The following is a 27,314-nucleotide window of genomic DNA, read 5'->3' as shown; positions in this document are numbered from 1 at the left end:
TACATTAATTTTTATTAATAATGTCCCCATTCTCTACATAAAATGGACCACTACAGAACCATTAAACATGATGTTATAAAGAATTTGCAGTGACATGGAAAGATGTTTATAACATCCTATTAAGCGAAGGTTATAAAAGGTGTATATACTATGATCCCTTTAAAAATATATGCAAACAGATTTTTTAAAAAAGACTAAAAGGTTAGGCCACAAAGTTCACAGTGGTTATCTCTGGGTGGTGGGATTATAGACGATTTTTCATTTTTGCTTCTCTGTATTTTCTAAACTTTCCATAATGAACATGCTTTGTTTTTGTCATAAGGAGAAAACTGATTTATATTTTTAAAAAACAAATAGCTATTCCCTTTCGAATGGCATAAGACAACAGAGTACCCTAAAACAAGGTTAGAGAACCCTAGTTTACAACAGAGGTTTCAAAGTGGCCCAGAATTAGGGTACAATTGATGATCCAAGGCTAGTGCCTTACAATGATAGTGTTTCATAAAATGACAGTACCCATGGTCACTCTTATTATTATTATTATTATTATTTTTTGTGTGTGTGTGAGAAAGATCGGCCCTGAGCTAACATCTGCCAATCCTCCTCTTTTTTTGCTGAGGAAGACTGGCCCTGGGCTAACATCCATGCCCATCTTCCTCCACTTTATATGGGACGCCGCTACAGCACGGCTTCACAAGTGGTGCGTCGGTGCGCGCCCGGGATCCGAACTGGCGAACCCCGGGCTGCTGCAGCAGAGCGCACGCACTTAACTGCTTGGACCACCGGGCGGCCCCCGTGGTCACTCTTATTAGTGTTGGGTCAACTGTTTACTGACAATAACAGACATCTTCTCAATGATGTTTCATAAAAGGAGGAACTAGTCACTTGACCCAGTCCAAGGAATTTTACCCTTTCCCAACTCAGCTCCACAGACAAACAGAAGGAGATGATCCATAGGATCTTTTGCCCACCAGAGTGGTCTATATACTTGAAACACCTAAGAGCCATCTTAGAAGAAGGAGGGTTATGAATGTGACTACGTCATAGGAGATAGAGTGGAGAGGAAAGAACTTTGAGTGTTCCATCCCTCAAACCAAGGAAACTCACCAGCTAGGAACAATTCCTAGTTGAAAGAAAGTGGAAGGAAGGCAGAGAAAGGAGGAAGCTAGGAATAAAAGACCAAAGACAGAATTCTATGGGGTGGGCTATCTTGCCATGTTGATTACTGCCAGGCATGATGTCCTATATCTAGGGTACTTGTAAATATGACTGAGCAGGGACAGGATCATGCCAAGCCAAGCTGATCCACTAGCAGAGGCCCCCACACACCTGCTGAGCCAGAGACACCTAGAACCAGAACCAGGTCAACTCTGAGATAGGGAGATAGCAGTGGTGGGAAAGCTGCTGTTCTGGAGCCCAACAGCTAGGATGGACTCAGGAGTCCTCGACTTGGCCAAAAATCTGAATGACATTTTGTGGAAAACCGGCTAAGAGAGAAAAACTGGAAAGAATTTTTAAATTTAACACAGCTTTCTACAGAGATTGGGTGTGGGAAAGAGAAGAGGCCCATTTGTCTATTAGCAGAGAAGGGAGGCTAATGTTCCAACTCCATCCACTCTTACAAATGTGGTGAAAACAAACACATGACTTTTACCTCTCTCCCCCAGGAGACACCAGGGAGCGAAATAAACACAGCCACCTCCTGCCCTAATTGCCTGAGATCAGTAATTACTTGTTGGGAGCAGCTGACTATTTACAGGGCCCAAGAGAGAAGAAAGGGCTTATTAGCCTAAGAGAACCGACTTGTGAGTTTTAGAATACTTGCCTGCAAGATCAGGAAGAAGCAGACTTCCTTTCTTGGATGGAATCATTAGAAAGGAAAAGTCTATTCCTTTCTGCTATTCTCTGTCAGTAAATGGTATTACCATCCCCCTGGACACCCCAGCTATTCTTCACCTTCCTCCTCCACACTCCTTACACCAGTCACCATGCCCTGCTGATGCACCTCTGAAGCACTCATCACCACAATTCCCACTCTCCCCATCTCTCACCAAGTTTTCAGCAGCTCTTCCTTCTCCTCCTCAACGGTTCCCCCAAACCCCTCCCATCTAGTCCATTCTCCACAAAAGCACCAGAAGGATCCTTCTAAAACACAGTTTAGATTGTGACAAGCCCCTCTTTAAAGACGTCTGATGGTTTTATTTCGTCTATCAAATTAAGTGCAAACTCCAACAGCAAACAAGACCCTTCACTATCTGGGTCTTATTTCTCCAGCTTCACCTCTTACCACTCTCCTACACACACCCTGTCCTCCAGCTACACTGGATCATTCCCTGATTTCTGAAAACATCATGCCCTTTTATTCTTCCATGTCTGTTCTCAAGCTATTCACTCTGTCTAAGCTGTCCTTCCCTGCCCTCCTTCTAGTAGAGACCCACCCTTCAGTGGCCAGTTGACATGTCACTTCCTCTATGAGGCCTAAGCAGAGATGATAACAATAGTGATTAGAGGTACATTTATTGATCACTTACTAGGCGCCAGGCATCTATCCGCTGTATCTGCTGCATCAAGAACAGTGCCTGACTCAAAAAAAAAGCCCACACAGTAAACATCACGACAACCTTATGAAAGCTCGATTTTTCTATCCATTTTTATCCTATGCATTTTACAGATGAAGAAACCAAGCACAGAAACAGAAAGGTTAAGTAATGTACCCAAACCCATTCAGCTGATTCCAGTGCCCATTCTCTTAATTCATTCAATACTGACACTGTCTTATAATAATTTGCTAATATTTCTCTCTCTCCCCACTTGTCTATGAGTTTCTCAAGGGCAGTAATCCTCTCTTAATTTTAAATCTCCAGCATCTGGCATATATGAGAATGAATGAATGAATATCATTCACTGATACCTATGAAATCCTTTATAAAAATGCAAGCATATTTTTTTTTTTAAGATTTTATTTATTTTTTATTTTTTCCCCCCAAAGCCCCAGTAGATAGTTGTATGTCATAGCTGCACATCCTTCTAGTTGCTGTATGTGGGACTCGGCCTCAGGATGGACGGAGAAGTGGTGCCTCAATGCGCACCCGGGATCCGAACCCCGGGCCACCAGCATTGCAGCGCGCGCACTTAACCACCAAGCCACAGGGCCAGCCCTAAAAATGCAAGCATATTAAAGTAAACCAATGTTCTTTTTTTTAATTAAGATATAATTGGCATATAACTATATCAATTTGAGGTATACAACATAATGATTTGATATTTGTATATACTGCTAAATGATCAACACAACAAGTCTAATTGAAACCAATGTTCCCGAGGAAGGAAAACTTATGAAGTGTAAAATATAGGGTAATAAAACATGGGCAAGCACAAAATAAATCTGACTTGAATAAGACAGAACCTGCAGAATAGTAGTTGAGGACTTGTTGTGGCAGGGGGCTGGGTGCAGAGAATGCTCTCTGTGGAGTAAACTATCCTGGGATGGCTGAGGCCTGCAGTCCGAGGGCAGAAACATGGTGCTGCAATAGTCAGGAGGCTGGTGTGTGGGATGCTGGGGCAGGTGTGGATGGGGTACATGTATAGTCTGAGCAAAAGTGAGGAGGAGTATGGAGGCACACAAGAGACTGAGAGGGCTGATATGTTTTGAAAGGAGCTAGAAGGGGCAAGAAGAATGGGTTAGGAAGGCAGAAGGAGGATGAGACGTGCCTGGGGCAGGGTCAAGGAAGATAAAGAAAAGTAAAAGGTAACTTCAAATATTTTAGACAAATCGTGCAATAAGCAAACATTTCTGGAGTGCCTGCTCTAGGCCAAGCCTGTGCTAGGTGCCAGGGAGACTGGCGACTCAGTGTCTGTCCTCAGGGAGCTCCCAGTAAACAATGATAAAATATGGGAGGAAAGTAGGAAGGAAGTATATCTAGCCCATTAGGGGAAGCTGACACCTGAGTTATGAACAATGAGTAGGTGAGGTCGGCAGTCCAAGGGAACAGCACGTGCACAGGCAGGAAGGCAAGAGAGAGAATGGTGTGCTGGGGGTGGAGGAGTGGGAACTTTAATTAGCTCAATGTGGCAAAATCAGGGTGAGAGTTAGGAGGAATGACTGGAAGACGGCGCGACAGGGGCTCTTGTGGATGTTGGTAACGTTCTGTTTCTTAATCTGAGTGCTGGTTACTCAAAACCAAACAAATGGTTTTGGTTAAAAACCAAAACAGGGCCGGCCCCATGGCTTAGCGGTTAAGTGCGCGCGCTCCGCTGCTGGCGGCCCGGGTGCGGATCCCGGGCGCACACCGACGCACCGCTTCTCCGGCCATGCTGGGGCCGCGTCCCACATACAGCAACTAGAAGGATGTGCAGCGATGACATACAACTATCTACTGGGGCTTTGGGGGGGAAAAAAATAAATAAAAATAAAATCTTTAAAAAAAAAACAAAACCAAAACAAATTAACATTTTGTGAAAATTCATTGGACTATACACTAATGATTTATGCACTTTTCTGTATACGTGTTATACTCAGATAAAAAGTAATCAAGGGCCGGCCCCGTGGCTTAGCAGTTAAGTGCGCGCGCTCTGCTGCTGGCGGCCGGGGTTTGGATCCCGGGCGCACACAGACGCACTGCTTCTCCGGCCATGCTGAGGCCGTGTCCCACGTACAGCAACTAGAATGATGTGCAGCTATGACATACAACTATCTACTGGGGCTTTGGGGGAAAAAAAATTAAAAAAAAAAAAAAAAGTAATCAAGAGCCACATGCAAAAGAATGAAACTAGACCGCTATCTTAGATCATACACAAAAATTAACTCAAAATGGATTAAAGACTTTAAGACCTGAAACCATAAAACTCCTAAAAGGAAACATAGGCAGTACGCTCTTTGACATTGATCTTAGCAATATCTTTTTGAATGTGTCTCCTCAGGCAAGGGAAACAAAAGCAAAAATAAATAAATGGGACTACATCAAACTAAAAAGCTTCTGCACAACAAAGGAAACCATCAACAAAATGAAAAGACAACCTACCAAATAGGAGAACATATTTGCAAATCATATATCTGATAAGGGGTTAACATCCAAAAAAATACTCATACAACTCAACAACAAAAAAATAAACAACTCGATTAAAAAATGGGCAGAGGATCTGAGTAGACATTTTTCCAAAGAAGACATAAAGATAGCCAACAGGCACATGAAAAGATGTTCAACATGACTAGTTATTGAGGAAATACAAATCAAAATTGCAATGAGATGGGACCGGCCCAGTAGCGTAGTGGTTAAGTTTGCATGCTCCGCTTCGGCTGCCCAGGGTTCGCAGGTTCAGATCCCAGGCGCAGACCTATGCACCGCTTATCAAGCCATGCTGTGGCAGGCATCCCACATATAAAGTAGAGGAAGATGGACACTGATGTTAGCCCAGGGCCAATCTTCCTCAGCAAAAAGAGGAGGATCGGCAACAAATGTTAGCTCAGGGCTGATCTTCCTCACCAAAACAAACAAAAAAATCACAATGAGATATTACCTCATGCCTGTTAGAATGGCTACTATCAGAAAGACAAGAAATAACAAGTGTTGGAAAGGATGTGGAGAAAAGGGATCCCTCATACACTGTTGGTGGGAATGTAAATTGGTGCAGCCACTATGGAAAACCGTATAGAGTCCTCAAAAAATTAAGAATAGAACTACCATATGATCCAGGTATTCCACTGCTGGGTATTTATCCAAAGAATATGAAGACACTAATTCGAAAAGATATCTGCACCCCTATGTTCACTGCAGCATCATAAACAATAGCTAAGATATGGAAACAACCTAAGTGCCCAGGGACAGATGAATGGATAAAGAAGATGTGGTATATACATATACAATGGAATACTACTCAGCTATAAAAAAAGACGAAATCTTGCCATCTGTGACAACATAGATGGACCTTGAGGGTATTATGCTAAGTGAAATAAGTCAGACAGAGGAAGACAAATACAGTATGATTTCATGCATACGTGGAATATAAAAAACAAAACAAAACAAAAACAAATGAACAAATTCATAGAAGCAGACAACAGATTGGTGGTTACCAGAGGGGAAAGGGGCTGGGGGGAGGGTGAGATGGGTAAGGGGGGTCAACTGTACAGTAACGAATGGAAACTAGACTTTGGTGGTGAGCATGCTGTCGTATATACAGATGTCAAATTATAATATTGTACATCTGAAACTTATATAATGTTGTAAACCAATGTTACCTCAAAAAAAAATTATAATCTAAAAAGTCTCAGCAAGCAGGTAGGTAGAGGTCAGATGATGGAGGGCTTAGCTTGCACAGTCATCTAAAAACATCTACCTACAGGCCTAGACATGACATTTCAAATAATGCCTGAAATGGCAGCCTCGTTTGGGCAAGGGCTCAGGCATCCTCCTCATCTAAGCAGGAGGAACTATGCCAAGAGGACTGTGAGTTTTACCAAAAAAAGATGTAATCTACCATTTATCTGCTAGTACAGCCCAGATACTCAAGCACTAAGTTTTCCGTATAAGCCCTAGTCTTCGGCCTTATCGTGGGACTATTAAAGTAAATCAGTCAAATGTATACGATCACGGGCTAAAGTATCGAGGAATTTCATCACCTACCTAATCTAGCTTTGAATATGTTTTCCAACTCTCTATTTGTGACAGGGTGGGGGCCAAAACAAGTCTAGGCAAGACCTGGGGTAACACTCTGCCTCCAGGGACTGCACCTTGAAGTGATCTGGGCCTGGGTGGGTGGCATAGCTACAGGATAGAGCAGGAATGTAGATGAGGTGGGGCTGTGGAGGCTGGTTCAAGATCTGGACTTAAAGTAGAATGAGTGGAGACTGGGTCATAGACAGTGACCTGTACCAGGACAGGCAGTGGGACAGAGTGGAATACGGTCAAAAGGACTGCGGTCCCACAGGACACTCAGAAGAGAAAGTTGCACTAGGGTCTGAGCAACAAGCAAGATTGCTGGGGAGAAGGAGGTGATGCTGGGGCCTGGCCCAATGTACTACATTCCTTGCCAAGTGCTCTTTTAACAGGGCAGGCACTCTCAGAGTAGTCCATCCATATCAGTGATGATGATAAGAATTTATTCAGCATGTTCTCTGTTCCGGCCTTGACTGTAAGCACTTTAGACATATTAAGTCATTTAGTCGTTCCAATAACGCCATGATGTGGGTTCTATTACTATCCCCATTTTACAGATAAGGAAACTGAAGGACAGCGAGTTTATTTGTCCAGGGTCACAAAACTAGTGAATAACAATACTAAGATTTGAACCCAGACAGTCTCCTTCCAGACTCCACACTCTAACTGCATCACTATGCTACCTTCTTGATCTCAATGTATGGCTGTGCCATAAAAATCACAATAAGCAGAGAACTATTTGTTGAGCAAGTTCTGCTAAGGAAGCATGCTAAGCATTTTATATGTCTCATTTTCCTCCACTAATCCATGAGGCAGATATTATCTCTGTAATCAAAGTGAAGCTCTTGTGCCCAAGGCTACAGAACTGGTAACTAAAACTGACAGGTTTTGAAGCTGGGTTGATCTGACAAAACCCTAGATTGCTTGGTCCTAGCGTCCTTGGCTGCTTACGTCCTCTACGACTCTCTTCATGGGCAGGGCTTTACCCTAGAGGAACCCCATATAGAAGTGATGGGCTCATCAGGCCTCAGGATCATCACCTGACATTGTTCTTTCCAGGGCTGGGCGCCAGGAAGAGAACTTCTCATTTTAACCTTCTCCTAGTCCTCCCCAGAAGGCTCAGAGAGACCCTATCAATCCTGAGGGATCTTTTAAAAAGGAGGATATTATTCAGAGTGACAACCAGCACCACCATTTACTGAGCAGTCAGTACATGCCCCCACACCATGCTAAGTGTTTTACAGGCACCATCTCATTCATTCTTTACATTTACTCTATGCAGTAGGAACTGTTTCAATCCTCTTTTATAGATAAGGAAACTGAGGCCCAGAACAGTTAAGTGACTTGCTCAAGGCGATACAGCCAGGAAATGGTGGAGCTGACATCAGAGCAGCCCGAGCTCTTAATTACTCTGGTCTGCCTCTGATAGTACTGATCCTTCTTTTTCCTTGGGAAACAAGTCCTGACACTTAGGCCTCTTTTGGTGGAACAATAAGGGGAGTTGGAAGGGTCCTTAGGTGGCAAAACTCAAGAATTCCTAGTCTGGAACATTTCATTGTTGACAAACACCAACACTGAACAAGCAAAAGTACCTATTAACATCTGTTTGTTTTCCTTTTTAAAGCCTAATGAAGACTACTTCACAGGGATGGAGTATTTTAATTAGCTCACTGAAAGGCAGAGTACCCCTTGACCAAAGCACCAACCTTTGAAGTGAAACCCAAGCTGCTCCACTAAATTAACATCAACCCTGCCCACAGACCTGTGTTTCCCAGCCAACACCCCAATAAGGACATGACAATACAATGGCCTGGGCCTTGTCCTGGCATGCAGCTCTCAGTGTGTCCCAGGCAACCCTGGGCTGCCACAAAGGAAGCCAGGGGAGAGCAAGTAGAAGGAGTCAAGGGGACAGAGCAAACAAGGACACTCCCTCCTGTGGGGCACCTGCTCCATGGAAATCTGGGGAGAGAGCTGCCAAGTTTACTTCTGCTGTTCTTATCGTCTTATCAAGCAAGTTAATTTATTTTTAATTATGTGCTCATTGAAGAAACGTCGGAAAAAAACAGATATGAAAAGGAAAGAAAAATCACTCATGAATTTACTCTATAGAAACAAGTATTACTCTTTTGGAATCTATTTTCTATTTAATTTTATTGTTTTAACATAGTTGAGATTACATTTTATTAAAATATACAATTTTTTACTATTTTAAATTTATTTATTTATTTATTTATTTATTTTTTGTGAGGAAGATCAGCCCTGAGCTAACATCCATGTCAATCCTCCTGTTTTTGCTGAGGAAGACTGGCCCTGGGCTAACATCTGTGCCTATCTTCCTCTACTTTATATAGGACGCCACCACAGCATGGCCTAACAAGCGGTGTATCCGTGCACGCCCAGGATCCGAACCCAGGCCGCCAGCAGCGGAGCGCGCGCCCTTAACCGCTATGCCATGGGGCCGGCCCCCTGTACTCCGCTGTAAAAAATAAATGTACTCACATAATTTATAATTATTTTTAAACATCATGTGCATGGGTAAACTGTACTTTATTTAACAACATGGGCAAACCATGTTTTACTTAGCCATTCCTCTCTCTATTTTGAAGTATTTTCCAAGTTTTCCAGTCATTATAAATAATTATAATGGATTATTATAAATATAATGCATTATTATAAACAATCCTGCAATTAATGACTTCGCAGGGCCAGCTCAGTGGCGTAGCAGTTAAGTTCACGTGCTCCACTTCAGTGGGCTGGGGTTCACAGGTTCAGATCCCGGGTGCAGACATTCACACTGCTCATAAAGCCATGCTGTGGCGGTGTCCCACATACAAAACAGAGGAAGACTGGCAGAGATGTTAGCTCAGGGACAATCTTCCTCAAGCAAAAAGAGGAAGACTGGCAACAGATGTTAGCTTAGGGCCAATTTTCCTCACAAAAAAAAAAAAAATGACTTCACATCATAAAGCTTTATCTGTATTTCTGCATTACTTTAGGATAAGGTCTCAAAAGTAGAATTAATAAATCAAAAGTACAAACATTTTTTCTGTGTGTGAGGAAGATGAGCCCTGAGCTAACATCCAATGCCAATCCTCCTCATTTTACCGAGGAAGATAGGCCCTGGGCTAACATCCAGGCCCATCTTCCTCTACTTTATATGGGACGCCACCACAGCATGGCTTTACAAGTGGTGCATCGGTGTGCACCTGGGATCCGAACCTGTGAACCCTCAGGCCCCCGAAGTAGAGCACGCGAACTTAACTGCTACACCACGGGGCCTGCCCCAAAAGTACAAACATTTTAAGACTACTGCCAAACTGCTTCCCAAGAGGGCTATACTAATTTATAAGTCAACTTGCCATGGGGGAGAATGCCTATTTGCTAGCACCTTTGTCAGCACTGAGAATTATCTTCTAAACTCTTTGCCAATTTAAAAGGGAAAAAAAAAGCAGCCACTTCTTTGTTATTTCAATTTGCTTTTCTTTAATAACTATCTATGGAGTTGAATATTTTTTAGTCATTTATATTCCTTCTTTTGTGAATTCTCTCAACTGTTTTCTTCTTTAAATAAAAAGTCAATTATTCCTTTATTAATTTCATTAAATATCTAATTATGTGGTACAAATGTGAAATGTAGAAATAGGACTTGCACATTTTATAACTGAACTAACTTTATTGTATATACTGTTAGTACAGATTACTAACATACTCAAAGAGTTAGAGTGGTTCAGAGACCTAACTAAAATAGAATTCTTCAAATATTTTAACAGATTAGAAATGTTATTTGTGATGGTCTCTATTTATAGGTGTCAACAATGAAAAATAACTTACATGTCCAGCAAAAGGGAAAGCCTAGGACCCCATGACAAATACCTGAGGAATGGAAATGGAGGTGTGGCAGGGTGATGAAAGACTTTGACTTCTCATTTTATATGTTTGAATTTCTTTTATTCTTACTAAGTACTTGAACTACTAATATTTAAAAAAATTAAATTTAGATTTAAAGAAACTGACAAATATGTACCAATGTCACACATGATTAATATGAAATAAGTGATAAAAGTTAAACAAAATTGTGTGTATAACATTACAAAAATGTCTATGAATTCATTCGACAGAAGTCTAGAATGATATAACAATAAAAAAATTTGCTCTGTGGAACAAAAACATTGGAGCTACAAAAGAGAAACACGTAACTGTTTTACACATTTTGTCCCCTCCCAAAGAAAACCTTTCCATTGATTTAAAGGGTTGTACAAAAGATGTTTTTAAAATAGCATACTTTACATTTTTGTGTCAGATTCCTACTGCAACCACCTTCAGAGGCCATGTCTTCAGTCTTTCTATCTTTGCGCTCAGTGATTTTAATGGTGACATTTCCAAAGGCCCGTGCTCACAGTTCCTTCTGCCAGGCTGCAGCATATATTCCTTTATTTTAATTGATAATGAGTCTTGATAAATGAGTCTACCTGAGCCTGATACTCTGGAAATAGGGACTGAGGCAAGGAGAATTCACCAACAGCAAAGAGTCTTCACTATTTCAGAGCTGTTTCTGATAAAATGACCACAATCTTCAGAATAAGACAATTTGGCTTAGGTAATATCTAGTCTTTTTAAATAACCTGATAATAAGTTAAGCTAAAGGGTCTACAGAAAGACCAGCCACAACCACTCCAAGAGAAACAATGTCTTATGAAGATCTAAGTCATTCCCATGTGCCACTCTAGAAAAGGTAAGTAAACTGTAAATAAAAGGTTCTATGTACAACTTTTGATTATTTCCCGAGTATGCAAACTATTAAGCAACAATTTAGAGAAATAAGGACTTTCATACACTTCTTACAGGAGTATAAATTGGTAAAACTCTTAAAGGCAATTTAGCAATAAATTTCAGTAATCTTTTTTTTTTTTTTTGTGAGGAAGATCAGCCCTGAGCTAACATCCATGCTAATCCTCCTCTTTTTGCTGAGGAAGATTGGCTCTGAGCTAACATCTATTGCCCATCCTCCTCCTTTTTTTCCCCTTTTTCTCCCCAAAGCCCCAGTAGATAGTTGTATGTCATAGTTGCACATCCTTCTAGTTGCTGTATGTGGGACGTGGCCTCAGCATGGCCGGAGAAGCAGTGCATTGGTGCGCACCCGGGATCCGAACCCGGGCTGACAGCAGCGGAGCGCGTGCACTTAACCACTAAGCCATGGGGCCGGCCCTGACACAATAATTCTATTTCTAGGACTTTATTGTACAAAAATAACTGAACATGGGTGCAAAAATTACTGTACATTAGAAAATTAATTGTAGTATTACTTAAATAGCTGAAAACTGGAAAATTACCTAAATATTTAATAGTAGAAGTTGGTTAAAGAATTTCTATACATTCATCCATACAATGGAATAGTATGCCGCTATTTAAAATGACAGACTAGATGTTTATTGATATATGTGGTAGATTGTACTATTGGCCCCAATTCTCCACCCCTCCTTATGTCCAGGCCCTTTGCCATGTAACTTTGCAGTGCCTTCCCATTGTGGACAGGATGGAAGTCTCCACTCCTGGGCTCTGCCATGTGTTATGCTTTGATCAATGGAATGCTAGGACATGTTATGCAACCAGAAACTTAAAAAGCGCATGCCTGATTGGGCTTACTCACAGTTGTGCCTCTGCCATCCTTATTAGAAGAACATGCCTGGGGCCAGCCCCGTGGCTTAGCGGTTAAGTGTGCGCACTCCGCTACTGGAGGCCTGGGTTTGGATCCCGGGCGCGAACTGACGCACTGCTTCTCCAGCCATGCTGAGGCCGCATCCCACATACAGCAACTGGAAGGATGTGCAACTATAACATACAACTATCTACTGGGGCTTTGGGGAAAAAAGGAAGAGGATTGGCAATAGATTTTAGCTCAGAGCCGGTCTTCCTCAGCAAAAAGAGGAGTATTAGCAGGGATGTTAGCTCAGGGCTGATTTTCCTCACAAAAAAAAAAAAAAAAGAACATGCCTAAATTAATCTCTTGGTCCAGGAGGATTACAGATATATGGAGAGGAGCCCGGCCTAGATTAGCCAACTCCAGCCAGCCACTGATGCATGAATGAGCCCCGACGAAATCAACAAACTGCCTAGCCACCTAGATCGGCTGACCTCTAGCTGACTTATAGATAGATGAGCTAAGTAAATGTTTATTGTTCTTTTAAGCCTCTGAGTTTTGGAGTGGTTTGTTAAATAACATTTTTGTGGCAATAGTTAATTGATACAATATTTAAAAGTCTAAAAGAAAAACGTGGGAAAAATCTGGAAATATATACCCCAAATGCTAATAAACTTCCAGTTAAAAATGGTAGATTAATCACATGTGTATCATCTCTTCCTCCAAAAACTCACTAAAATGACAATAAAGGAATAAAACTAGTCTTAAGCCACAAAGAACAGGAGAAGAGATTATAGCAAAAATAATTTTAACACAATAGTAGACACATAAAGCAGATGGAAGAGGGATAAATGACTTAGCAATATGGAAGAAATTACAGCTCAATAGCCTACAGAAAGGAATACCAATAAAAATCAGGCCAACTCACTCCAGAGAACTTCTGAGAAATTTAGCACCTTGAAGGCATCAGGTGCTGTGGAAGGTGGGGATAAGGTACAGAGATGAAAATCAAGCTGAAAGTTGGTATACTGACCAGTAAGAAGCTCAGGTCTCATCTCAGCTATGTGCAGACAGGTGACTACCCCTACATACCCCATTCCTTCTAACTTTCTACTCCATCCCCAGAGACTACAGTTCTGAAGAAAATTAACTAAACAGGCACAAGTCTAGGGGATACTAAGCATAGTAACGGGCTGAAGAGAGTGTGAGCTGAAAAGTAATGTGATTAAATAAAGTCTATATATTGCAACCTCCCTTGTTCCTGCTCTCACAAGTCCAGTAGTTGGTCACATGAACCCCCTCACCCCACTGCAACTCCAACTCTGTTACCTTAAGGCAGGAAATTAGAAGATTTCCCTCTGGAGAAACTAAATCGTTTCAGAGGAAAAGAAAATCTATAAATGATGACACTTAGGGATACTTCCAACAAAAAAGGTCAGCCCACTGCCTCATCTCCCCACAGTGAGAATGATCCATCAAGTCCTGCCCATGCACAGAGTCTCAAATCAACATGTTAGTGCCTTACTCTTAAATAACAGACAGCCAAGGATCACCACAAATTAGAGAAAATCTTCCCATATGAAAGACAGAGCCCAAAACAAACAGATAAAAAAAGGAGGGACAAGTGAGAGAGAGAGACTATACTTGGAACAGATGGAAACTCAAAAAAAAAAATAGAGAGATAAGAGAGGACATTATGGTAACAAAATAATAGGATGCTTCAAAGAAACAACTGGAGACCAAGAAACAATTTAAAAATATAATATAAAAATAAAAAATTAAATAGAAGAGTTGGAAGATAAAAACAATGAAATATTCCAGAAAAAGAGGAAGTAAGTAAAAAAGATGGAAAAATAAATAGAAAATAAAATATGCAAATTAGATCAATCAAGAAACTCCAATGTCCAACAGATGTCCCAAACAAGAGGACAGAGAAAACAGAAGAGAGAATTTGAAAAATAGTACAGGAATATCTTCTAAAACTAAAGGACTCTAGTCTCTATGTTAAAAGGGCCTACCATGTGCCCAGCATAATGAATGAAAAAAGACTCATGTTAAGACATAGCATCATGAAATTTCAAAACACTGAGGATAAAAAGAAGATCCTAGGGCCGGCTCCGTGGCTTAGCGGTTAAGTGCGCACGCTCTGATGCTGGAGGCCGGGGTTCGGATCCCGGGCACGCCCCAAGGCACCACTTCTCCGTCCAACCCGAGGCCGAGTCCCACGTACAGCAACTAGAAGGATGTGAACCTATGACATACAACTATCTACTGGGGCTTTGGGGGGAAAAAAAATGAATAAATAAAATCTTTAAAAAAAAAAAAAAAAAAAGAAGATCCTAAATCTTTCAGAAAGAAAAATTAGGTTACACATAATGGCATCAAACTGCTCAGTAGCAACCAGGATGCTAGAAGGCAGTGAAGCAATGCCGGCAAAAATGTGAAGAAAAAGTTTTTCCAGTCTAGAATTCTATACCTTGCCCCAACTATTAATTTGGTGCTAAACTAGAACAAAGACTTTTTTCAGACCTGGAATGACTCAAAATATATATCTCATACACTCTTTCTTAGAAAATTACTAAAGGAAGTACTTTAGCAAAATAGAGGGAAAAAAATCAATAAAGGAGAGAAGGAATCCAGGAAAGAAGGCATACAACACAAGAGGATTATAAAGGAAGTCCCAGTATGACAGCTTTGCACCAGGCCCAGACAACAATCAGGATAGACTGGGGCAGGATGGAGGATGTGTGAGGGAGGTCTCCAGAATAATAATGGAACTGACAGACTGTTCGATGTATTTAAGTATTTTTTTAAAACTATCGTTAGGCACCTGGCAGATCTAGCAGAGCAACTAGGGGAAAAAACAGTGATTGGTACAAAAAGAGTAAGCAAAAAACCCAACAAGCGAAAAAAAAAAAAAAAAGACAAGTATTAACCCTGGGAAAAATAAAAGGTTGTACAAGAAAGAAAAAGTAATCATAGTTACTACTTTGCCCAGCAGTGAATAATACATAGCGTCATAAAATATAGGTACTGGGCTGGCCCCGTGGCTTAGTGGTTAAGTGCGCGCGCTCCGCTGCTGGCGACCCGGGTTCGGATCCCGGGCTCGCACCGACGCGCTGCTTCTCCGGCCATGCTGAGGCCGCGTCCCACATACAGCAACTAGAAGGATGTGCAGCTATGACACACAACTATCTACTGGGGCTTTGGGGGGAAAAAATAAATAAAAATAAAATCTTTAAAAAAAAAAAAAGAAATATGGAAATAAATACTAGCAAAAGACAGAAAGTAGTTTCTTTGTGAAGCTGAACTAGGGGTGGAAAGAGAGAGGCAGAAGGCTGCTATTATCATTAAGCTTTTTAGAAGTATGTGTTGGCTTGTTTGTTTTAACTACGTTAACAGTGACTCTCTGAGTGGTAGAATTTCAGGATGTTTTAATTAATTTTTTCTCTTGTCTTAGCTAAATTTTCTATAATAATCTTGCATTACTTTCATAATTTCAAAAAATGTTTTTAAGTGTTGCATTTTTTTTTTTTTTTAAATCCACAGCATAAGTGTTACAAAACCCTACACAAACCAGGGACTGAGTTTTGTACTTTCCTTTGGGGACTTACCTTTTATCGTAGTCAAAATGAAGAAAGCAATGAGGGTGTTGTTGATGGCACATGTAGACTTGGCAACACAGGACAAGACCGTGTAGGGATTTAAGAGATAGCTGGGGGAAAACACACATATTTGTTATTAGTAATCCTGGCCAAAGGACCAGGAAGTCCAGGCCACCAGAGCCAGGAAGTTCCAGAGATGTACTAAAAGCATACTCAAGGGAAGGCAGCTTCTTAGAAATGAGTTCTCCTAAGTAAAAGAGAATGGAGTTGGTTGAGGCCAATGAGTAAAAGGCATTGAACATTCGCTGCCTATTCTGTGCTATGTGTTATATGGAAAACTGTTGTATTTAATCATCACAGAGATCCTGCAAACTAGCAATAACATGATTCCCGTTTTGCAGATGAGAAAAGTGAGACTCAGTGGTGAAGTAACTTGCCAAGGTTTCACAAGCTAATAAATACATCCCAAATCAGGTTTTTCTGGCTTTAAAACCGATGTTCTTTCTACTACTAGAGACTTCAAAAATGATAAAATTCTACCAATTCTCACAGGGCCATATACTTCAGGAACGGCTACAGCTGTCTCTAAAAATCAGGAAAGTACTTTTTCCTCAGTCAGGTTTCTAAGCTCTGACACAGGCTACCCCCATTCAAGAGGTCAGAGTAGCTTAGCTTTAGCCGTTTTGGTAGCCAAGCTGTATCCACCAAGCCAGATCCCAAGGACAGAATAAGCACCTGCTGAATTCAACAAGCTAGTTGCCATAGAACTTCACAGGACATCTTAAACTTTCACTGGGAATGAATTAAGCTGAAACACCTAGTCTTTTCGTGACGTGGGAAGGAATAGACTGAGAAAATGAATTTGAAATGCTGAGTAGGAAAATCTTATATAGTCATAATGGATTATTATTTTTATTTCTATCCTGCTTCCACAAAAGATTTGAGGCAGCTCAAATGAGAACAGATAAAAAATAACAGCAAAACAAAAAGAGAGGGCCGGCCCCGTGGCTTAGCAGTTAAGCGCCTGCACTCCGCTACTGGCAGCCCGGGTTCGGATCCCGGGCGCGCACCGATGCACCGCTTCTCCAGCCATGCTGAGGCCATGTCCCACATACAGCAACTAGAAGGATGTGCAACTATGACATACAACTATCTACTGGGGCTTTGGGGGAAAAAAAGGAGGAGGATTGGCAATAGATGTTAGCTCAGAGCTGGTCTTCCTCAGCAAAAAGAGGAGGATTAGCATGGATGTTAGCTCAGGGCTGATCTTCCTCCCCAAAAAAAAGAGAAATAAAGAAGCTAGACTAGGGAAAGCATAAATAAAAGGAAAAAGTAAAGGCCAGATAAAGAAGACCAAACGGATATTCTACAGCATTGTTATAAATCAGCTTCAAATCTGGCTCTGAGTTTCCTGGCAGACAAAGTGAAAAGGGAGACCAGTTACATAATTCTGATTATCAGTTAGGAAGAAACATACCAGTGTCTCAGGAAGAGATTATAATTATTATTCACAAATAAAGACCTTAAATTCAATACCTCCCATGGCTGTAAGATTAGCAGTTCTAAAGCCAAAGGCCCAGAAATTGTTAGTGGTTTTTTCAGCAATTACAGATAGGCTTGTTACACAAGGTTTTAAAGAAATGGCTGCTGCTATTACAAAACTACCCCCAAGGGACATATGAGTCCATAAGGGATTCATAATGTTGCTAAACCTCTGGTTCTATTAGGTAGTTCCCACCAATATTTCTGAAATATACAAATAGGAACTGATACCTCAAAATTGCTTGGTGGGAGGTGGGGGGGAGCCATTTCTAAACAGCAGGTGTTGTTCAGGAGGCAGCTGCACAGCTACTTATCTGGAATACTGAACAGGAGAGGCACACACAAGGCAGAGGGTTGATTAAATTGTGCTCATAAGGCCCCTTCTAATTCTGAAGTTCTAAGGTCATGTTTTTCCACAAGGAAACTTGTCTGTCCTGTTTACTGTGTATCCCTAGAAACTAGTATATTATTAGTATTCAATGACTATTGGTTGACTGAATAATTATTTACATTTGCCTATCCCAGGAATATAAACAGGAATAACCTGAAAGAATTAAACTTACTGGCAACACTGAGTACTCCTAGGAAATTTTTTCATAAAGACTCAATAAGTTTCACTCTCCCATACTGGTCACCTAGCTAGGATGGGTCTGTTGGGCACTTTACTTCAATTTCTGAACCACAAATGTGCGACTAAATAATACATAAAACATAGGAGCTGCTCGAAAGAACAGCCACATAAAGATCAGAATTTTGTTCAATCCATATATCACAACTGAAGAACTTTTTTTTAGAAACACTGGGTAGAAGTAGGCTGGAGCCCAGATCAGCATCGAGGGAAAAAGCATTTGTGAAGGGTTGATTGTGCATGTCCCTGTGTGAGGCTTTGTCCCAACAGAAACAGAATGGCTCTGTCTCTTTTGCTGGCCAGAACCCCAGTTGTGCAACAGAACTACAGCAAATACTTGATGACTAAGACTGCAAATCTCCAAAAATACAACAAACAACATGAGAAAGTCTCATCAGACTTTCCTCGCATTTGTTGGCACTGAGCCCTGTTTTGTCAGAGAATACTTACAACAAGGCCACTTTCAGAGGGATGTAACGCATTTCCATAGGGGTTCGGATGAGTTCGGCAACATCTGGGGCATACTGGTCTAGTTCTAGGAGGAGTTTCTGCTTTTTAAACTGGAAAAAAATGACAAAACATATGAAACAAATTACCTTCCATTGCTTTTAGGATGAAGATAAAAGTCCTTCCATGGCACACATGGCCCCAGCTGGTCTGGCCCTACCTCTCCAAGCTCATCTCACACTCGATCTCCTCACTTCTCACTTTCTGGGTTCAAGTGCCACAAACATACCACACCCTTCCTGCTCCTAGGACTTTGCATCTAACCTGGAACAACCTCTTCTGTTTCCCTCGTTAACTCCCACATAGTCTTTAGATCTCAGTCAAATCATCACTTCCTCAGGAAGGCACACTCAGCCCCCACCCCACCCTAGGTAAAATCTCCCTATAATATACATTCTTTCACAGCACTGTTCACAATTATAACTTTTTAATTAATTTATGTGACTGATATCTGTCTTCCTCACTAGACTGAGTTCCATGAGGGCAAGGACCATGTTATTTGCCAATACTTGGCACAGTGAGCAAACAATAAATATGCTGAAAGACTGAGTGGCAAAGCAAAGTTTTAGCCATTTTGAAGAGTTATCATCAGTGGCCTAAGGACTCCAAAGTTCAATCAGCAAAGCAAACTATTTTCATGCAAAGTGAAATGATCCCCTGAATGTCACAGTATCCTGGGTTTTCTTCAAGCTCTCCTGTTTCAAGTTTTTGACTTCCACAGAGGAACTGGGCAATCGCCATGATGAGGAGAAGGAGGAGGAGGGCTGGGTATGGCTGGGCAGCTGGACAGTTAAGAGCGAGTGAGATGTGGGTGGAAAGCTCTTGCCGTCCCCTGGTGTATCCCAACAAGTTCATGGCTGTGTTCCAGAATGAAAAAAAGTTAGGCAATCCTATAAGCAAACATGGGTCAGAATATAGATGGAAAAAACCTCTGAACCCCAAATGGGTAGCCCTGCTGATTTAATGATCAGAGAATCTTATTTAGACAGTATAAAATCAATGCTGCAACATATTATAAAACAGAGCAATTCAAAGGAACCAAAGTAGCAAGTGCTTAACTACTTGCGTGTGATTAAAGACTTAATGATGAAAAAAGCAGATGACTACAGAACATATACTGCACTATACCATTTACATAAAGTTAAAAGCATGCAAAATAGCACTATATGTTATTTAGGGATATTTACAAATGTAGTAAAAGTTAAGGCCATGTGTGGGAATGATAAACACTAAATTGAGAACAGTGGCAACTGGTGGGGGGGGATGAAAGAATCAGAAAGAGGCAACTATATGTGGAATGTTTTATTTTTTAAGCTGAAATAGGTTCACAGTATTATTCTTCATATATTTTTGCAAGTTTTAGTTATTTTAGAATTTTAAAAAATTGTAAATTAAAAAAAAATTTTTAAAGAGCCATCTTTCAGTTTAAAAGAAAATCAAGGGGTCATCACCAGAATGCAGGTAACCTCAGATTTCTTGCATAGGTTTAGGTAGAGGCTTAATCAGAAAACCTGAACAAACTTCAAAAACTTCCCTTTGATCATCTCTGACAGTCCAAGTTAAGTGGTGGGAATTATCTTCAGTAAGATTTATGCTGCCATTCACAGCTGGGGTTGTTTAATTAAAAGGACAAAATATAAACTAAGGTGCTTTTATCAGAGAGAAGGGGGCTGGCTCAGCAAACAAAGCACTTAGTGAGGACAGCTGCAGCAGCGTAGAAGGACGGAGGCCCCATTACCTAAGGGATCTGGAGTTCTACTGCAAAAAGAAGGCCACCTGGAGGGTGTGAGATCCACAAAGAAGGCTGGTAAAAGGAAACAAGGAGTTCATCTCCGAGCAGCCAGAGAGACAGGTGGGAATGCAGAACCATTCCCCAGGCTAGAAGCCAGCCAGCAGGACTACAGTAAGAGATGGAGGCAGCCAAACAGGGATGTAGACCCTGGGCAAAGGTGACATTGTGCCAACAATGAAAGAAAAGTACTTCCTTGTAACCTCAATCTTCCAAAATACTTTAAAACAGAAAGATTTTATGAAAGGAGAGTCTCCAGGAGAAAAGGGCAGTCAGGTCAACAATCTTGAGTCTCTACCCCTCTTTGTCTCCCCTAATCTCCCCAGCACAGCTGCCATAATGCCTGGCCTCACAGGCTCAATACTGACTCAGCTCCCCTAAGCACAAAATCCCTTTTAAAAATTCCCACTGCATTCAGTTAGAGACAGGAAAGTAGCTAAAAATCTAAGGAAAATCAAACACATACATGCACACATCAAGAAAATACTAGAGGGCCGGCCCTGTGGCTTGGCGGTTAAGTGCACGCACTTGGCTGCTGGCGACCAGGGTTCGGATGCCGGGCACACACCGACGCGCCACTTCTCCAGTCATGCTGCGGCCGTGTCCCGCATGCAGCAACTAGGAGGATGTGCAACTATGATGTACAACTATCTACTGGGGCTTTGGGGGAAAAATAAATAAATAAAATTTAAAAAAAAAGAGAAAATACTAGAAGTATAAAAATAATGAGGTTAAGGAGTACAATTTAAAATCCATAGATAAGTATTTCTAGATATATTCAGCAGCCTTGACAATGATGAGATTTACAGCTGTCACAGGAGAGGTTAAAAGTGACCTAAAGGGTAATTACCTGGATGTGTTACCTTTGTGATCATTAATCAGCTTATACACAGAAGCTTGTACACTTTTCCATGTGTGTTATATTTCAGTAGAAATTTTTGAATTAAAAAATATCTCCAGGGGGAGTTTTCATTCCTTTTTATCCATTCCCCCATGCAGCCCTTTCCTTGTCCCTTGCAAGATTTGATTTTGCAAGGACATAACTCCCCTACTTCAAATACAGGGTTTTTTCTAACCATTGAAACTGTGTCTACACCCATTTGCATCCTCAAAACCTATGGTGCCAGGGCAGAGGGTGCGGGGTGAATACTCCCCCACCACAGCATCTCCAACTGTTAGTCTCAGCACCTTCCAAATTCAGGAGCCCCTTCCAAATTCAGGAGCCTATCCTCCAAATTCACAACCCTCTAATCACATTAAGGGGATACAGGTTTTTATCACTCCCAATCAAACTACCTGCAGCTTTGTAACACGAATTCTGAATTCCAAATAGGAAGCATGATCTCAGATAAGGACAGACTAGACTTAGGTGGCTTTTGTCAAGTGAGGCAGATGTAAAATGTCATGAGAATCAACTGGTCAAAATCAATCAGCAGGGCCGGCCCCGTGGCTTAGCGGTTAAGTGCACGCACTCCGCTACTGGCGGCCCAGGTTCGGATCCTGGGCGCGCACTGACGTACCGCTTGTCTGGCCATGCTGAGGCCGTGTCCCACATACAGCAACTAGAAGGATGTGCAACTATGACGTACAACTATCTACTGGGGCTTTGGGGAAAAAATATATATATATATTTAAAAAAAAAGCAATTAGCATTCATATTCCACAAGCTAACAGTCAGAGATGAGGTGGGAATGGAGTCCCCTGTCTCTGCACCACAGTTTTCCAGGATGCATCTGGGTGTAGACGCAGCTTCATTACCACGGATAAAAAGTCTCAAATCACAGCAAGACTAAAATGCTTCCAGACTATATGATATGGGCCCATTATGACAAAGTGGGAAAGATTTTGAGGAAGATATGTGCTGATATTCTATTTAAATCAACAGTAGTATATTAGCATCATCAAAATCTTCCATTTAGAATGAGTTCATTTATGGGCCGGCCCCGTGGCTTGGTGGTTAAGTGAGCGCGCTCCACTGCTGGCGACCCGGGTTCGGATCCCGGGCTCGCACCGACGTGCTGCTTCTCTGGCCATGCTGAGGCCGCGTCCCACATACAGCAACTAGAAGGATGTGCAGCTGTGACACACAACTATCTACTGGGGCTTTGGGGGGAAAAAATAAATAAATAAAATCTTTAAAAAAAAAAAAAAAAAAAGAATGAGTTCATTTGTGACACAGTGTAAATAAAACTCTTATTCTGACCAAGAAAACTAATGTTCCAAAAGGCTGAATTCTGAGGATGGAGAAACAAAACTATTCCAAATTTTAATTCAGTCTTGGTGATAACAGAGTATTGACAACAGCTCATTTGGTTTTCTCTCTCCCTCTTTAAAGCACACAAAGAAACAACCAAAAATCACTATATGTTTCCATATAAACTCAGAAATAATTAAGAAATGAATTAAAATTATTGGTGCTGTAAATTAACGGTATCTCTCCTATTGACACTGAAGCCGCACTTTGTTAGGAAACTAACTGAAACCTAGCTTCACTGCTTGCACATAAGCTTCTCCCCCCATTAAAAATTGTTTTAACTGGAGTATATGTGTGATGGTTTTATGAACAGAAAAAAAAATAGGAGTACATATGATGCTGCATTTTTGTGTGTGTGTGAGGAAGATTAGCCCTGGGCTAACATCCGTGCCCATCTTCCTCTACTTTATATGGGACGCCACCACAGCGTGGCTTGACAAAGCAATGCGTCGGTCTGCGCCCAGGATCCAAACCTGCGAACCCCAGGCCACCGAAGCAGAGCACATGATCTTAACCGCTACACCACCAGGCAGACCCAAGTTTAGCATTTTTAATCAACTTTCATTAAAACATATTTCAGTTTTACATTTTGGTTGAAAAGATCTGGCTGATCGTGTTCTTATATGAAAGCTACCAATCCTGCCTTAGATATTTATATATATAACATATATATGATATACATACACACACACACTGGTGGGTACAGACATGTATATATATATATATATATTTTTGTGTGTGTGAGGAAGGTCAGCCCTGAGCTAACATCCATGCCAATCCTCCTCTTTCTGCTAAGGAAGACTGGCCCTGGGCTAACATCCATGCCCGTCTTCCTCCACTTTATATGGGACGCCACCACAGCATGGCTTGACAAGCGGTGAGTTGGAGCGTGCCCAGGATCTGAACCCCGGGCCGCCGCAGCAGAGCGCACACACTTAACCGCTACGCCACCGGGCCGACATGTATATATTTTTTTCTCCAGTGTTTTATATTGAAAAATTTCAAACTACAGAGAAGTTAAAAGAATAATTCAATAAAACACCTAGATCCACCAACTGTTAACATTTTGCCACATTTCCTTTATCTCTACACACACAAACACTCACACTTTTTTTTTTGGTGAGGAAGATCTTTTTTTTTTTTGTGAGGAAGATCAGCCCTGAGCTAACATCTGTGCTAATCCTCCTCTTTTTGCTGAGGCAGACCGGCTCTGAGCTAACATCTATTGCCAATCCTCCTCTTCCCCTGCCCCCCCCAAAGCCCCAGTAGATAGTTGTATGTCATAGTTGCGCATCCTTCTAGTTGCTGTATGTGGAACACGGCCTCAGCACGGCCGGAAAAGCAGTGCGTCGGTGGGCGCCTGGGATCTGAACCCAGGCCGCTAGTAGCGGAGCGCGTGCATTTAACGGCTAAGCCACAGGGCCGGCCCAGCACTCACGCTTTTTTTTTCTGAACCATTTAAAAAGTAAGTTGCAGATATCATGACCCTTCACCCCTAAATATTTTATCATTCAAAGAACAAAGATTGTGGTTTACATAAACAATCTATCTTGGAGAAGAAAATAACCAATGCTAATTTACCTCTGAATTCCTCTGTGTATGAATCTCATGACCAGTTATTTCATCTCCCTTCTAGGGAATCCTGTCAAAGCAATTCATCTCAGCCCCTAAAATTTTCTTTTCTTTTCCAGCTTTCTTGAAATATAACTGACATATAACATTGTGTACGTTTAAGGTGTACAACATGATGATTTGATATACATATATATTGCAAAATGATTACCACAATAAGGTTAAGACATCCATCACCTCACATAATTACCTTTTGTGTATGTGTGTGTGGTGAGAGCATTTAAGATCTACTCTCTTAGCAACTTTCAAGTATACAAGACAATATTGTTAACTAGAGTCACTATGCTGTATACTAGATCCCTAGAACTTACTCATCTTAATAATTGGAAGTTTGTACCCTTGACCAACATCTCCCCATTTCCCCCACCCCCCAACCCCTGGCAACAACCAATCTACTCTCTGTTTCTATGAATTCCACTTTTTTAGATTCCACATATAAGTGAGATCATACAGTATTTGTTTCTGTCTGACTTATTTCACTTAGCAGAATGCCCTTAAGGTTCATCTTGTCACAAATGCTCCATTAGTTTAAGATGCATACTTCCTGGGCTGGCCCTGTGGCTTAGCAGTTAAGTGCGCGCGTTCCGCTGCTGGCGGCCTGGGTTCAGATCCCGGGCGTGCACCGACGCACCGCTTCTCCGGCCATGCTGAGGCCGCGTCCTAGATACAGCAACTAGAAGGATGTGCAGCTATGACATACAACTATCTACTGGGGCTTTGGGGGAAAAATAAATAAATAAAAATAAAAAAAAAAAAAAGATGTTTACTTCCTGGTCTTAGTGATACTAAGTCTCTAAAATGTAGTTCTTAATCCTTTAGGGGAGGAATCAAGGACTCTTTGAGCACTGATAACAACTATGGACTCTCCATTTGGAAAAAATGACATATGCACGTACACATATAATTTTTCATACCATTTCAAGGTTTTATAAACCCATTAAGCCTATAAATGGACCCCAAGTTAAGAACCCTCAGTCTAGAGATTTTAAAAATCTCTTGTAGGTCTAAAATTCTAGAATTCACCAGCTTTATTTGTTACTGATGACCAGTGCCACAGAATGGCAGACTGCCATTTCTGGTTCTATTACTTGATAACAGAAGTGAAAATGAACCACAGACAGACAACACTAATAGGATGCAGCCTTCTCTCACCCCGATCTAAATCCTCTCAGTGGCTCCCAGCCAATCAAGGAGGACTGCAGCCAATTTTTTTAATAACTACATGGATAGTACACATGGTTAACCTATTAACTCTCTCAGAACCCAGGAAAATGAGAGTGGTCCCACTATACAATTCCCTTTGGCTATTACTTATGGATTAAGCCTAAAGTTTACATCAATACTTTCAACAGGCATTTAATACATGCCAAATTTTCCAGTTAAGATTGCTCTCAGCATGGAAACAGGAACTACATTGGGAATCCAGTTTTACCTCGGATAGGCATAACACAGTGAGTTAAAAGCCGTATTCATTTTCCCTTTGAAAAGAAAAACTGGTGAAAGGAATGGAAGCTTTTTAAGGGTCCTCATTAATATAATTGTAGTTTAACTCTGTTTGCTCCAGACAGTCTGAACTTGCACAGGTGAGTGGATATTAACCTACACAGATTAAGCTGATCTTTCTGTCTCTATTAGTAAAGCTGTCTCATTGGTTCAGGGCTGGCTGAACAGGCCAGAAGCTTCATTCCCACTTCTTAGTATTTTAAAACAGTTGGATCCTTAAGTATATGACCTTTGAGTCTTTGTAATAACAGAGACCAGCAGGCTACCAAATTCCACCAGTTTTGTCCCACCTACTGGCTACTCACCACAACTTTATTGAAGTCCTGGATTGCAAAATACAGGGCAATGGCAGTGAGTGCATCAGTTATCTGTCAAGAGAAAGAGAAACAATAGGAAATGACCCCAATTAGTTCAGGAGTAATGGAACGCTGCCAGGGCCTGGAGTTTTTGGATGGTGGCAGACTACCCAGTACTGAACTCTTACAGTCAGGCAGAACCTCAACCCTCACTTTGACTACCCAAAGATAAAGCCTTTTCAGGGAGTTCTGACTGGAAAGCCCTGAGGATTAGGACCTATCTAGACTCATACCAGATTGTTGTTCCACATCTGTTCTGTAATTGTAAGTTACTTAAGTTTTCTGTAAAATGGGAAAAATACCCACTGTTTTGTAGGTCTGACATACGTCAAGTGCCTAGCACATAGCAAGTTCTCAATAAACCGCAGCCATTATAATTATTAAGGAAGATCTCAGTGGACCTGCTACTTGATCCAGATTGTCAACTCTAGTTTAGGCAAGTGTTTCAAATTACTATGTTCTCAAAATAGCCCTGTCATCTCAATTTTGAAGGTTCTTGCCCCTGAAAGTCTCATCAGGCCCATGTCCTCTAGACAGAATCTCTTGGCAGAATGCTTAGAAAATTCAGGATGCCCTCTACAGTGGCACCACAATTAAAGTGAATCACAGAATCCTGGAGCTAGAAAATTCAACACTACACAGTCTATAAATCAAATTTTAAAAGTATAAGGAACTGGAACTGGCCAGATGTCAGACACCTCTCCTCACACTTCCATAATACTATCACAGTTCCATGAATTCAAATAAAGATAAGGTTTTTGCTTTTTATATTCTGAGAAACTCCTGAGCTTCTAAAATAGATATTTTTTCTTAAAAACAAGAAGGAAAAAAGACTGTAAAATTAAAAATATATATACTGATTTTATGTGGAAGGTTACTTACCATAAATACCAATTCAGCATAGTCAATCAGGAAATGAAAGAGGTATATTATTAATGGAGTCTGCAGGAAAAAAACAAATTAAGTTAAATCTTACTATTATCAGTTTCCAGGGTAGGGGATGGAGAGGAGGCTATTCTGTCAACAAAAATCTCTTTCTTTCCTAGAATACTGTTCTACGTTAGTTGGACAGGGTACATATGAGGGAGAATAATTTAGTATCACTGGATCATTTTGTTTCATTGGACTATCTGCTGAATTGAGTAAAGACAATAAACAAAATCTGACATGCATTAAATATCTGTTGAAGAACTGTTAACACACTAAA

The 27,314-nt window shown here is 41.1% G+C and overlaps 1 protein-coding gene across 3 annotated transcripts in view; it reads right to left on the bottom strand.

Moving 5' to 3' along the window:
* PIGU (phosphatidylinositol glycan anchor biosynthesis class U) overlaps positions 1 to 27,314 on the bottom strand; it is a 94,135-nt gene that overhangs the window by 42,768 nt on the left and 24,053 nt on the right. For all 3 annotated transcript variants that reach the window (XM_004430501.3, XM_087445373.1, XM_087445374.1), the window contains 4 exons: positions 26,990 to 27,049; positions 26,057 to 26,119; positions 18,517 to 18,626; positions 15,906 to 16,006 (listed from right to left, as the gene is read on the bottom strand). In XM_004430501.3, the coding sequence (XP_004430558.1) occupies positions 15,906 to 16,006; positions 18,517 to 18,626; positions 26,057 to 26,119; positions 26,990 to 27,049 (334 nt within the window). The remainder of the gene's footprint in view (positions 1 to 15,905; positions 16,007 to 18,516; positions 18,627 to 26,056; positions 26,120 to 26,989; positions 27,050 to 27,314) is intronic.

This window comes from Ceratotherium simum, chromosome 21 (assembly GCF_057802395.1).
Source record: "Ceratotherium simum simum isolate JZ-2026a chromosome 21, ASM5780239v1, whole genome shotgun sequence".
Taxonomy (NCBI): domain Eukaryota; kingdom Metazoa; phylum Chordata; class Mammalia; order Perissodactyla; family Rhinocerotidae; genus Ceratotherium; species Ceratotherium simum.
Note: the sequence above shows the minus strand (reverse complement) of the source record. Positions and strands in the feature narration are given on the sequence as shown.